Source organism: Ambystoma mexicanum, chromosome 12 (assembly GCF_040938575.1).
Source record: "Ambystoma mexicanum isolate Mex_15411 chromosome 12, UKY_AmexF1_1, whole genome shotgun sequence".
Lineage (NCBI taxonomy): Eukaryota > Metazoa > Chordata > Amphibia > Caudata > Ambystomatidae > Ambystoma > Ambystoma mexicanum.
The window spans coordinates 56,764,050-56,776,354 of record NC_090936.1 but is presented as its reverse complement, the minus strand read 5'-3'; the positions used below and the strand labels follow the sequence as shown (position 1 = coordinate 56,776,354).

General features: G+C 46.2%; 1 protein-coding gene across 25 annotated transcripts in view; it reads right to left on the bottom strand.

The window, feature by feature from the left end:
• Positions 1–12,305, bottom strand: part of NRCAM (neuronal cell adhesion molecule) — a 731,897-nt gene that overhangs the window by 95,167 nt on the left and 624,425 nt on the right. For all 25 annotated transcript variants that reach the window (XM_069627974.1, XM_069627975.1, XM_069627972.1 and 22 more), the window contains 2 exons: positions 7,846–8,071; positions 3,398–3,513 (listed from right to left, as the gene is read on the bottom strand). In XM_069627974.1, coding sequence (XP_069484075.1) covers positions 3,398–3,513; positions 7,846–8,071 — 342 coding nt within the window. The remainder of the gene's footprint in view (positions 1–3,397; positions 3,514–7,845; positions 8,072–12,305) is intronic.

Genomic DNA, 12,305 nt, shown 5'->3' with positions numbered 1-12,305 from the left:
CTGGAAGGGAAGAGCTAATCTAGAATTTCAGAATCATACACCCATGGGAGTCAATCAGAAGAGCATCCTCAAAAGTGAGCATGACCCGCGTCCATCTAGAAACACAAACTATGTGCATTAGCTCGGTGTCAAAAATGTACTCCCGGCTTATGGTGGAATAAAGCATGGCCCGGAATATTTCTGGGAGCATCGTAAACATCTGGCCAGTGACTCATAACGCGCAACTTGTCTCCTACAGAACTATCGCATCAAGATCATGTGTGTATATATTTCTGGGGATCCCATCATCTGATATTTTACTACTTTTAATTTCAACCTTTGGACATTCTGTAGTGCACAAAAGCATACCAACACCATGTGATAATGTAAACCCATGCTTGGTGTAGGATGAACACTGAGCTTGAACATTTAGGGCTCAGGCATTATCTTTAAAGAGACCCTTTCAGTGCCAGAATGCACTAGCAGGTCCAGAAGAACTTCAGGGACCCTGCCAAAGACACCATTACTAAAGTCCAGGTAACATGGTAGTTCAGGCATGACTTTAAGGTTCTTTAATCAGAAATAACGCAGATCAACCAAGGATGCATTCTCTAAACCAATACCTCTGCAGTGTGCTCCCCTGCACCAAGTCATGTAACACTGTATAGTATCGAAAATAATGCATGTACTCATTTTTATTCTTATTCTGAAGGAAATGTAATTTTGAGTTACATCCTTTAACTGAAGTGTACTGTGGCCTTAAGCACCAGTTCCAAGGGCGTGGATGTGTGGTAACTGCACGGCAGCCCGTGAGGGCTAATAACGAGGGCACTGGCACGTTACCACCCGTTCCAGCCCTTGGAACGGGTGCTTAACGCCGTTAGCACCCGTCCCAAGGGCGGGGGCGGGGCGAATTGAAAGTATTTTTGTTCCGTGAAAAGGGCGCATTGCAGCGTCCCGTTCCCAGAAGGAAAATACTATTCAAAGATGGCCACTATGGAAAGACCATCTTTGAATGGGAAGGTGGGGCTCTGTATGGAGCCCCTCGTCCCTTTCCATGACAGCCTTCGGGAGCTGAGAGGAAGGAGTGGCTGCGGCACTCGCCGCCACCCAAATGAGGTAATTAGGGGGGTGGGAATTATACCATTTTTAAATAAGGGGACGGAGGTTGGGGGGAAGATGGTGGCGGGGGGAACCGGCCGCCCGGCAGCTTGGAACGTGGACTCAGATCGCCGGCTTCAGCCCACGTTCTTAGCCACCTGACTGTCTGGCACCACCCATCAGGGTGCTAATGTACTTTGCAGCAGTATAGAATGTTTACCTAAACAGCGTTAGGGGCAGAGTGTATGTAATTGTTTAGACCGCGCAACACGTATAGATGCCCTAATTGTGATAGAAATCATCATCGAAAAGCAGCTCGAGCTCCTCGGAGTCTTCTCCAACAAGAGATGCTGATCCCAACCCACACATGGGCATTGGCTCTAAACACACCCACTCCGCGATGGTTGGAGACATGGGTTGGATCCACGTCTATTCCTTAAAGATATCCCGGCTGAGCTTTCGAAGAACATATCGGTGGGAAGGACTTACTGGTTCGAAAGTGAAGGGTGTTTTATAAGTCGCAGGATAAATGCCAGGACCAAGCGCCCCGCCCCCTCCATGTCTTCCAATGAATGCTTAAGAAGTTGTGCAATGCCATGCCATCTTTTGGGGCTCTGCCCCATAGCATTCTAAGCACTGCCCTTCCTTTTGCCTTTCTTCTTGTAAACCATTATTTCTTGCATGCTTTTATGCCACTGAATTTGGAGTGCAAGCGTCTGAGATGAAGGCCACTCAATGAAACTCAATGTAGATCCAGGGTCATTTCTGGAATCGCGCTCGCTATTCTCGTCACAAGATTGTTTAACTCTGTATGAATGTCCACAGGGCTATTTTAATGATCAGTCATCTGCCCAGACTGGCACACAAAGGTTTGAGGTTACGGGCACCCACCTCTTCATAAAGCCTCCAGAGTAAATCCACATACCGCCAATGAGAACACTCAGTGAAAACTCTTGCGCCGTGGACCCCGGCTCTCCTATATCACCTCCAATGCGATCATTGCCTTACTGTAATCGCTCTTCGAAAAAGTACAGATGCCTTGTGGGCTAAATGGAGAAGGATCGGGATGTTGAGTAGGCTATTGCACGAGCATCAAACCACCACGCTGGCGCTGGCCCAGTTTCTAAACTGAATGGAATAGCGCACGGCCTCGTAGATGCACCGGCTACTTCTCCCAGTTCCAGGAACCACAGTCGCTCGGTGAAACGATGAGCCCAAGGGAGGTCTATGACCTGAAGTTAATTTGTACGGGAGGACGTCAGATTCAGCTAATGGTGCTGGGCCCGAGCCAGGTGGCGAGAAATGGATGGAACGTGAGCCAATAATGGGAACAAATGGAGTTTATTGAGCTTTCTGCATATTGCTACAATGGGGCATTTCAGAAACCAACCCAGTTGTCCTCAGAAAGATACCTTTAAAGCATATTGAAAAAAGCAGCACAAAATAAAGCTTGCAGGGTAAAGTTGCACTTAGTGAAGAAGAGTCCCATCAGTACTGGAAAAAACAGTGGCCATAAATAACATAGAACACCCTTGATGACCAAGTTGCATGCTGTGTATTAGCGTATGTAAGTCGTGGTTGACCTTCTCTCAGCCAATCAGAATGTCTGGAACCCAGTCAATAACTACCAGCCTTGACTGCATTGCAGACCTTCTGACTTCAGTAGCAGATGGGGAAATGACAGAACGCCTGTCAGTGCATTCCAGAAACAGCAATGCAGTTTCCCAGCAGGATGCTTTTCAACAGGACACTCCACTCTGATTTAAACAGCAGTTGACAGCTTAAGCATGGAACAATGCTTTCCCTTTTACAAAGAACACACTTTCAATATAACATTCGCCTAAAGCAAGCGCAGGACATAACGGCTCAGGTTCAACCTAGTTTGCAATAACAATAACTAGTTATTTGGATATTACAAACTGAAACCACATTTAATGCACTAACATGTTTTGTGTAGTTTGCTCTTTAATTCACTACCATAGCGCCAAAACATGTATTGCTACAAGTGCTATGTGCTAATAGCTTCAGACCTCGAGAGGGGTCATTATCCCTTGGGTTATTGACACTTTCCCAACTTATGCCCCTCAGCTATGCCTCTGGACATAACTTGGGAGCGGGTCATTATCCCACGATAATGACCCACTTCCTTCAGCCAGGAAAGTGCTCAAACGTGCAACATGCTCTGTACATTGACTTTAGGTTCACAGGAAATCTCTGATTACCAGCTAAAGTGTTGGACATCAACAGTTCATTAGAAAACATGATTTCAGACAATGGGGGGATCTTGCCAAATGATGAAAAATAGGACACGACTTACTCTGTAGCCCTGAAGGTGCCCTCGTACGCTTGTCTGCGGCACGGGGTCCCAGTGGACCTTCACTAGTGTGGTGTTCACAACGTCCACGTGCACTTTACCCGGAGCCACCATTGGCACTGTGTTGAAAAAAAAAACACAAACATGGTCACTGGTCTTGCAAATACTTTGTTTCACAAGTTATAATACAGATGTAGATTCTGTAATTCCAAATTCGAATCGATAAAACATCTAATCTTGGAGTGTGCCTCCTTAAGGACAAAATATCTATTGCCGCTGCAGAGATTTCGAGTACGCTGAAGCGAAGATACTCTGTGGAAACGTTGCCTTAATATACAGAATGTGGTGTCCAGTCAATTGGTCGACAGCAAACTGGTCGACTGCAATTTGGTCGACACCATTTGGTCGAATGCCAAATGGTCGAATTTTTTTTTTTTTTTTATATATGTGTTTTGTGGGTTTTCGTGTGGGGAAAAAAAAAGAAGAAAAAAAAGGGGGTTGGGGGGGGGGACCCCCCCCAAAAAAAAACAAAAAAGTGGTAAAAAAAAAAAAAGAAAAAATTCGACCATTTGGCATTCGACCAAATGGTGTCAACCAGTTGTCCTGTCGACCAAATGTTTTCGACCAATTGACTGGGAACCACATTTGTATCTGTTGTATTTGTTTTCATTCGTTCATTCAAGCTTTTTCTAATATCAAGTTGTAAAGATTTAATTTAAACCAGATACAATAAAAATAAAAAAAAGAATAAAATGCATGTTTTGCATACACAGCTGAGACCGGCCGGCTAACGAGTCCACAGTTTGATGACCACATCAAAATAAAAGGAGCCAATAGAGAAAGGCGGCTGTTTTTTGGCCTTGGTACCAGACCTGCGTTGCGACAATTGCTTAGTCACTTGCAATTTCGATACGCTCTAAAAACTCATCTCGTTCCATCCCTCCGTTCCTTGTCACTAATGGTGTTTACGAAAAAGAACATACTGTGATCGGTGAACTAGAAGCAGAGAAATGAGCGATGCACACGGTTGCTGTGAGCAAGTATCATGTCTGACAGAAAAGCAATTTAAACAAGAGCGGGCAGGAGTGGTGAGGCACTGGACATCGCGGCTCCATTGACGTCAGCGGTATCTCCCTGGAACCCAAATGCAGAGAAGTTGGATCTCCGCTGTGAGTCGCTGGGCTGAGCTAGACCCATGGGGGCCTCCACATCGACCTACAGCAACCCAATAATAGAACTGACCATTGGCTTGATGAGAAATTGACACAAGGTCTGGCGCTTCTGTATATGTCAGTTACAACAGCAGAAAAGAAGTATCTGGGATAGAGCCATGAGTGGGATGCATTTCACACTCTGCATCTGCCAACAGCGAGAGATTCAAGTAAAACACTCTGCAATCATGCAAGTGTCATGTGGCGGCAATGGAGCTCCGCGTAGTAGCTGAGCAGCCCCATTCTGAAGCAATGCCGGTGGCGAATTACAGCTCCAGCGAGATGCCCCACCAAGCAGTAGTGTTGGCCATGTTGACATGACTTATATGCCATTATTGCTGAAAGTACATACTTTTTGTGATTTTTTCCATTAGTGTAATTAAAATAGGAAAGAGAGAACATAATAGCGCTTCAGGACAGTCATAAGCCGATGCAGGAAAAAGTGCGTCCAACCATTACCCAAGTAGACATTGGGCCTCATTACATGTTTGCCGGTCTGGAAAAAATGGTGCTTGTAAGCTTACCGGCACCGTTGTTTCCGGACCAGCAAACTACGAGTCTGCCTTCCAGAACCGCTGCTCTCGACAGGTCTGACGGCCACAGTAGGCAGACCGTCACGGAAGCACCAGCACCGTTAATAACAGTGGCAGTGCTTCCGTGTTCCCCCATTCCCATAGAGTCCGATTTTACCGGTGACTGACTTGTAATACCCCAGCGTTTCCCGGCAAGTCAGTCGCTGGTAAATATTTACGGGTCCGGCGGCAACCAGCCGGTAATACCGGCATGGTTACCACCTGACACGTAATGAGGCCCATTGTCATTCTCTTTCCGGAATGAAACTTGCCCGCGGGTTCATTGCACACCCTTTCCTTAGATAGGCATGTCCAAAACAGACGGAAAGGAAGGTGCCTGGGAGAAACATCGTTCTTTACCTGCCAAGCCATTATAAAAGGGGAAAGACCATATGCAAATCAGGCTGGGTCCCACCCCAGGAGGGGCAGTCCAGCCTGAACTGCTTGGTCACATCCCTTCTGCACAAGACCACAAGCATCCCCAAACATGTTTTGGCCTTGTTGGGCCTCATCGGTGAGGAGTAGCCTGGGCCTGTAGGCCCAGCAGGCATGGGACCCACGTCTGGACATATCCATTATAAAAGGGGAAAGACCATATGCAAATCCGGCTGGGTCCCACCCCAGGAGGGGCAGTCCAGCCTGAACTGCTTGGTCACATCCCTTCTGCACAAGACCACAAGCATCCCCAAACATGTTTTGGCCTTGTTGGGCCTCATCGGTGAGGAGTAGCCTGGGCCTGTAGGCCCAGCAGGCATGGGACCCACGTCTGGACATATCCATTATAAAAGGGGAAAGACCATATGCAAATCAGGCTGGGTCCCACCCCAGGAGGGGCAGTCCAGCCTGAACTGCTTGGTCACATCCCTTCTGCACAAGACCACAAGCATCCCCAAACATGTTTTGGCCTTGTTGGGCCTCATCGGTGAGGAGTAGCCTGGGCCTGTAGGCCCAGCAGGCATGGGACCCACGTCTGGACATATCCATTATAAAAGGGGAAAGACCATATGCAAATCAGGCTGGGTCCCACCCCAGGAGGGGCAGTCCAGCCTGAACTGCTTGGTCACATCCCTTCTGCACAAGACCACAAGCATCCCCAAACATGTTTTGGCCTTGTTGGGCCTCATCGGAGAGGAGTAGCCTGGGCCTGTAGGCCCAGCAGGCATGGGACCCACGTCTGGACATATCCATTATAAAAGGGGAAAGACCATATGCAAATCAGGCTGGGTCCCACCCCAGGAGGGGCAGTCCAGCCTGAACTGCTTGGTCACATCCCTTCTGCACAAGACCACAAGCATCCCCAAACATGTTTTGGCCTTGTTGGGCCTCATCAGTGAGGAGTAGCCTGGGCCTGTAGGCCCAGCAGGCATGGGACCCACGTCTGGACATATCCATCCCACTCGGGGTGACAAAGCAGAAACAAAGAGGTGATGGCTGGAAGGTTTAGAATGAATCTTAACCACTGGCATTGCTCTGGGCAACCCTCCAGACCATCGTTCTTTGCCTGCCAAGCCATTACAAAAGGGGAAAGACCATATGCAAATCAGGTTTGGTCGCACCCCAAAAGGGGCAGCCCAGCCCAAACTGCTTGTGGTCTCGTGCAGAAAGGATGTGGCCTTGCAGTTCGGGCTGAATGGCCCTTTTGGGGTGGGACCAAGCCTTATTTGCATATGGTCTTTCCCCTTCTGTAATGGGTTGCCAGGCGAAGAACGATGGTCTGGAGGGTTGCCCGGAGCAATGCCAGGGGTTAGGATTAATTACATACCTTCCAGCCATCACCTCTTATTTTGTGTACGTCTTGTTGCTCACACTTTATTTTCTTACACATTTTAGCTACAATACTATATGTTGCAGAATTGCAATTAAAATATCCTTGTGCATGTTAGTGGAAAAATCATTCATTTTGACATTTGACAAAAAGTGAATCATAACTTGGTACAAAGTTACAAAAACTGCCATAAATGTTTTGTTTTTCCGCACAGATTAAATGCATTTCTAAAAAGAAATATTTTTAAGACTGCGACAGGTTAGCCTCTAAATAGCTACAGGAAAATTCACCAAAATAATGAGAAAATGTGTGATGCTTAAGGGATTTTTAAGAAGAATGAATGCTTGTTTTCCCTAAATCATTAGACGCCTAGATATGGAGCTCCTCAAGTACCTTATTGTATGGGAGTTCTTTTTCAATTCAGTCCTCTTGAAGGATATTAAGCAGCCCTCTTGCCTTATTTGGATCTTATTGGAGAATTAAGGAAGCACAAGTCTATCGGAAGACAATCTACAGTGAGGAAACTAAAAATATCACTAAGGAAAAAGACTTCTAAATGTTGCCCCTTACACAGTTAATGTCACTAGGCAAAGAAGGCCTTTTGGAGAGGACGGATAAGCATCATTGTTTCATTGTACACATTTTTTGTATTTTGTGGTTGAAAGAATACAAGTTTATTTTTATATTTTTTGAATAGTCTTATTTTCTTATGTATGCTTCTCTTCTTTCTTTGTTTTGTTTTTTGATCTTACGTTATTGTCTGATGAGTGAATTGACACTTTTATAACTTTAGAACTCTGTATTTAAAATTTTGTTTACATTGTGTATTGTTTTATTGTATACTTTGTATAGGTTTCTTTGTCAAAAACAAATAAAGAATACAAAAAAATGTAAGTTTCTTACAATCTTCCCCCGAATGCCCAATGACCACTGCAGGATCGGGACCGTAGCCAAGTTCATTAACAGCCTGGACTTTGATCTCGTAAGGGACGAAGGTCGGTGTGCCGGACATGATATACTTGGAGACATTTGCAACCGTGACCGATGTCCACTCATCGTCAAAGTCTTTTTGCCGCCAACTGACTTTGTACTGGAGGCCAGGCCCATTGGATAGGAATCCTCGCAGAGGCTGCGGAGAAAGAAGCAGATGTTGGGATTTAAATATATTGATGCAAGTGCAGAATAGGCATTACGAAAAAAAGCAATTCCAATACACAAGAAATAATCAAATTGTAAATAACATCTCTTTATAATATGGCTTTGGTCGGGCCTACAATGGCTCGGGCTGGTGGGCCGCTACCAACAATGTCCACTACCCCTGCTGGGGCGTGAAAGCCATTTACACCCCGGGGTTCATACAGGGTTCATCTGGGGTGCGAATGGGTTTCTTTTTTTCAACCTCAGGAGATTCGCGCTGCTTGCGCATCCAATCTCCTGAGGGGGACAAAACAAAAATTTTAAAAAAGATGCCTACCGGCATAGGGTAAAGGGACTAAGACCCTTTTCCATTGCTATGGTGGCGGCTGGTGCAGGAGGCGCGGCGGACATAAAAAAAGAATGAAAAATGGTGCCACCTGGGGAAGGGCCTCAGGTGTCTGGCACAGCGGGAAGCGAACGTATATTCTCGCCCGCGGTTCCAGCCACCTGATTGGCCAATAGCACTTCGCCAGGTGCAAATGCAACATACTGGGCCTCCTTAGAAGTTCGGGGGAGAAGGTAAAGACAGTGGTAAAATGGCAGTAATTCATTACTTCCACTTTACTGCATCGCTGAAGCCAGAGATTGGAGGTTAAGTGGAGGGTTCACTTCCTGCATATAGGTCAAGGTGAATCATCTAATTTACCTCCAAAAAATAATTAGGTTTACCATGGCATAATTATCGTTTGTGTTAAATTGACACAATCCCCATGGAGTCATATGAACATCACAAATTGGGACTGACGCCACTGGTACCACTAGTAATCCTGTGGTAAATGTCTAGGACCTAGTTAGGTTAACTGTAATGGGTTTTGTGGTAATTCCAAGGTTATTACCACCAAACACATAATGAGGCCTATTCTCTGCCATAGCCCCGCCTGATGTTTTCCTACTCAGAATGAGATCTCACAAAGCGGCTCCATATTGCCATTTGATTTCCCATAAACACTTCCAGATTTGGATACATGTCATTTCTCTTCGGACATATTTCACCTAATGGAGATTTCACCAAATCCATTTCACCGAAAAACGAAATCTTCTTTTTACTTTTTCTACTTTTTTTCAATAATGCGGGGGGAGAACAGTACATACTTAACATAAGACCATTGTTAGACCAGTGCAAATGATGCTGCAGAAAATGCAGTACGGCTGTCAAAAGCGTCTAATATTAGACTAGGTCTATAAGTGCTGTGAGGGAGTCGAAGGAGGAGTCAGACGAGGAGGTGTCATGTTTTGGGTTGTAAACATTTATTTTAAGAGCACAAAACATACCTATCCCCATCTCTATGAGGGGTTACCCTGCCTCAACCTCGGTAAATTAGGAAATTCCAGAATTCCGTCAGATAAACATCTGTCATTGTCCAAAACCCTGCTTCTATCCCTTACACTTAACCCTAAGAGTTCTAAATAACAAAGTTCTTCCACCAGGAGATTGTCTCCCTTCTCCTGGTATCCGGCAAGGTAAAAGTCCAGGAGAATGCCTCTCTTCTCCTGGCAAACTATGAACGTTCAAAACAAAAGAAAAGGTCTTGCACCAGGAGAATTTCTCCCATCTCCTGGTTTCTCTCCTCTTCTCAAAGAGCTGTCTCCTTAAGTCTTGTAGCTCCTGCTGAGCTTTATTCACTAGGCTTCCAAAGGCTCCCTTGGTCCGGCCTCCTCTTCCAATACCTTCTTGGTGAGAGATAGTATTCCCTATGAATATTTCCCTTGAGATTTGGTAGGCTGTCTTTTGTTTACCACTGCGGAGAGGAGATATTTCTCTGATGCGTTTGTTATACTCTTGGTTGCAATCTTGGTAAGTAGTGTTAGGACTGCCACCGTGGTGAGAAAACACTTCTCTGTGGACATTGTGCCGAGGAAGTTCTCCTCAGATGCTTGAATTGATACTGCTAGGGTCCTGACCCATCTCTGGTGGCCAGTGGGGTTATTACTGCCACTGCGATGAGGAAGTTCTTCTCAGATGCTTACCGTACTCTTCGCAATAGTTTGGGTGTTACTACTGGGCCAGGGGAGAACCACTTGAGCCTGCCCCTCTTCCATCCCCTTGGCCCCTCCAAGTCTCTCGTACCTCCTGTTATCTTCTTTGGGACTTAGTTATGCAACCAGGGCTTCCTGGGACTGGGGTCTGTCTCTCCGGCTCTTCGGGCTTCTCCCCTTCACTTCCACAGCGCTGCAGCAGCTCTGCACCAAGCTATGCTGCTCAGCTCTCCTTCTCGGTCTCAGGTCCACTTCAGCGGAACCCATTGCGAACTCCCTCAGTGACTCGCCGGTGTCCTCCGCTTTTCCCTTTGTCTGATCTGTGGACAGGATTTGAAACTTTCACGCTGGATGGTTTCCAAACCTGTTGCCTATTTTGGAAGGGCTTGATCACTTCTTTAGTTCATCGTCTCGTCTTATACATTGTTGCCAGTCCCTACCTGGTGGATTCTCAAAGTCCTTTGTTTCTTTTGACACCTTGATCTTTATGCCTCCTCGCGGCCACCTCATACCATTACTAGTCCAGTCAGTAATCTTCATGGTCTCTAAGATCTTCTTCGTCTCAGTACTTTTGAGGTGAGGTTTCACAATTGTTGTTATGGAGGGGAAATGGGGTAAGGGATTTTCTATGTGTGACTGGTTTGGGGAGGTTGTGAGCCAGGTGTACATCCTTGTTCCCAGGGTGGAAGTTCCTTCCTATGAGGTCCTCCCACATATTACCACCACTAGGGGATCTATTGGGTAGAGGCCTCACCTCCCTAGCCTCGTAGAAGAGGGTTCCGCACTGCGGAGAAGTGACAAAATCTAGTGAATCATCACAGTGCTTAGCCTCTATTCTTTTGAAAAGGGACGCTCCATCTTCAATTTTTAATGTAAAGCTTTTAAAGCTCCTAACCAGGAGACTTTAATGGGACTATTTATGCATCTAATGCCCTCTTGAGGCTTAATAGTAACCCTCATGTGTACGGGTCTCTGTGTAAGATATATTGCACAAAGCAACAGTGGGATCCCATCTCCCCTGTATTACATTTTATAGACTTCAAGGAGGTAAATTGAAATGAAGTTATGTGCCTTTAAACAGAACTCCCAGAGGCCAGAGTTTGAAATGCTTACAACGTCTTTATGCACACATACAAAAAAGGGTTGATCTCTTTGGAAAACAGATGTATTCCTCTCGGCAACAGGGGGATATTGGACAATATAATGAAGGCACCCTCCACCACAAACTTTCCCCAACAAGACACCATCAGCCGACAGCCCACCAGGCCAGACCACTCAGACAATATGGATGGCAAGTAGGGGGTTAGGAGAACTCCTGCAGGGCATAGGGGTATAACACAACACAAGAAGGGTGCATTCTCTAATCAAACAAGCTGTAAGGATGGGTGAAAAAAATGACCTGTGTATTCCCTGTTCTAGTTGGATGTAGTGGCCTAAATTCAGAAGGCCCAGGCCCTCTCTAGATAGAAGGGATTTGGAGGGATTACCCAGGACAGTGTCCATAGTGGTTGTCAACAGCCCTAAGGAGTTGCAGAGTATGGCACCCTTCTTTCATTGCAGCAGACCCTGAACCTCAGACACCCTGCTTTTATTAGTTTGGTATCTGTGTTTTGCCTCCTCAGATGGTATATGGGCTCTGATGATCGTTGGACCCCACCAATGTCCTCAGGGGTTAGAAATAGGCAAGTGAATACTTCCATCTCCTGACCTAGGGTTCTCCAGTCAGCTTGAATGTCCTGCTTGAACAACTAGTGGAATGGGCAGGTGCGTAGTTCTTGCTCCGGTCATAGAAGTTCTCCTCGGCTTGGCCATCAGGCCAGGGCTATCTCATGGAATTGTCATTTGTGCAGCTCTCTCACCTGCCCTAGCAGGTTCTCTTAGGCTTCACTGTCCCTGCCTAGGACAATTCAGGGCAGGCAGTACCCCTCCCGCCAGGGCTGATCTGGATAGGGCTTTCTCTCCTCTACTCCGACCTATGTAAAAAACATAGGGTCTCAGGCGCCTGGTGATAGATTCTTCACTGCCACACTAGCATGAAGCCGACTCTATCTTTGTTGTATCACTGATAAAGAGTTATTGCATGCAAGACTCTCTACAGTAACCTTCATAGTACTCTGCATGGCCCCAACCAGCTGTTGTTCCCATGTACTCGGCAAACCCTCCATCCTTTCCTGAATTATTTCCCTGGG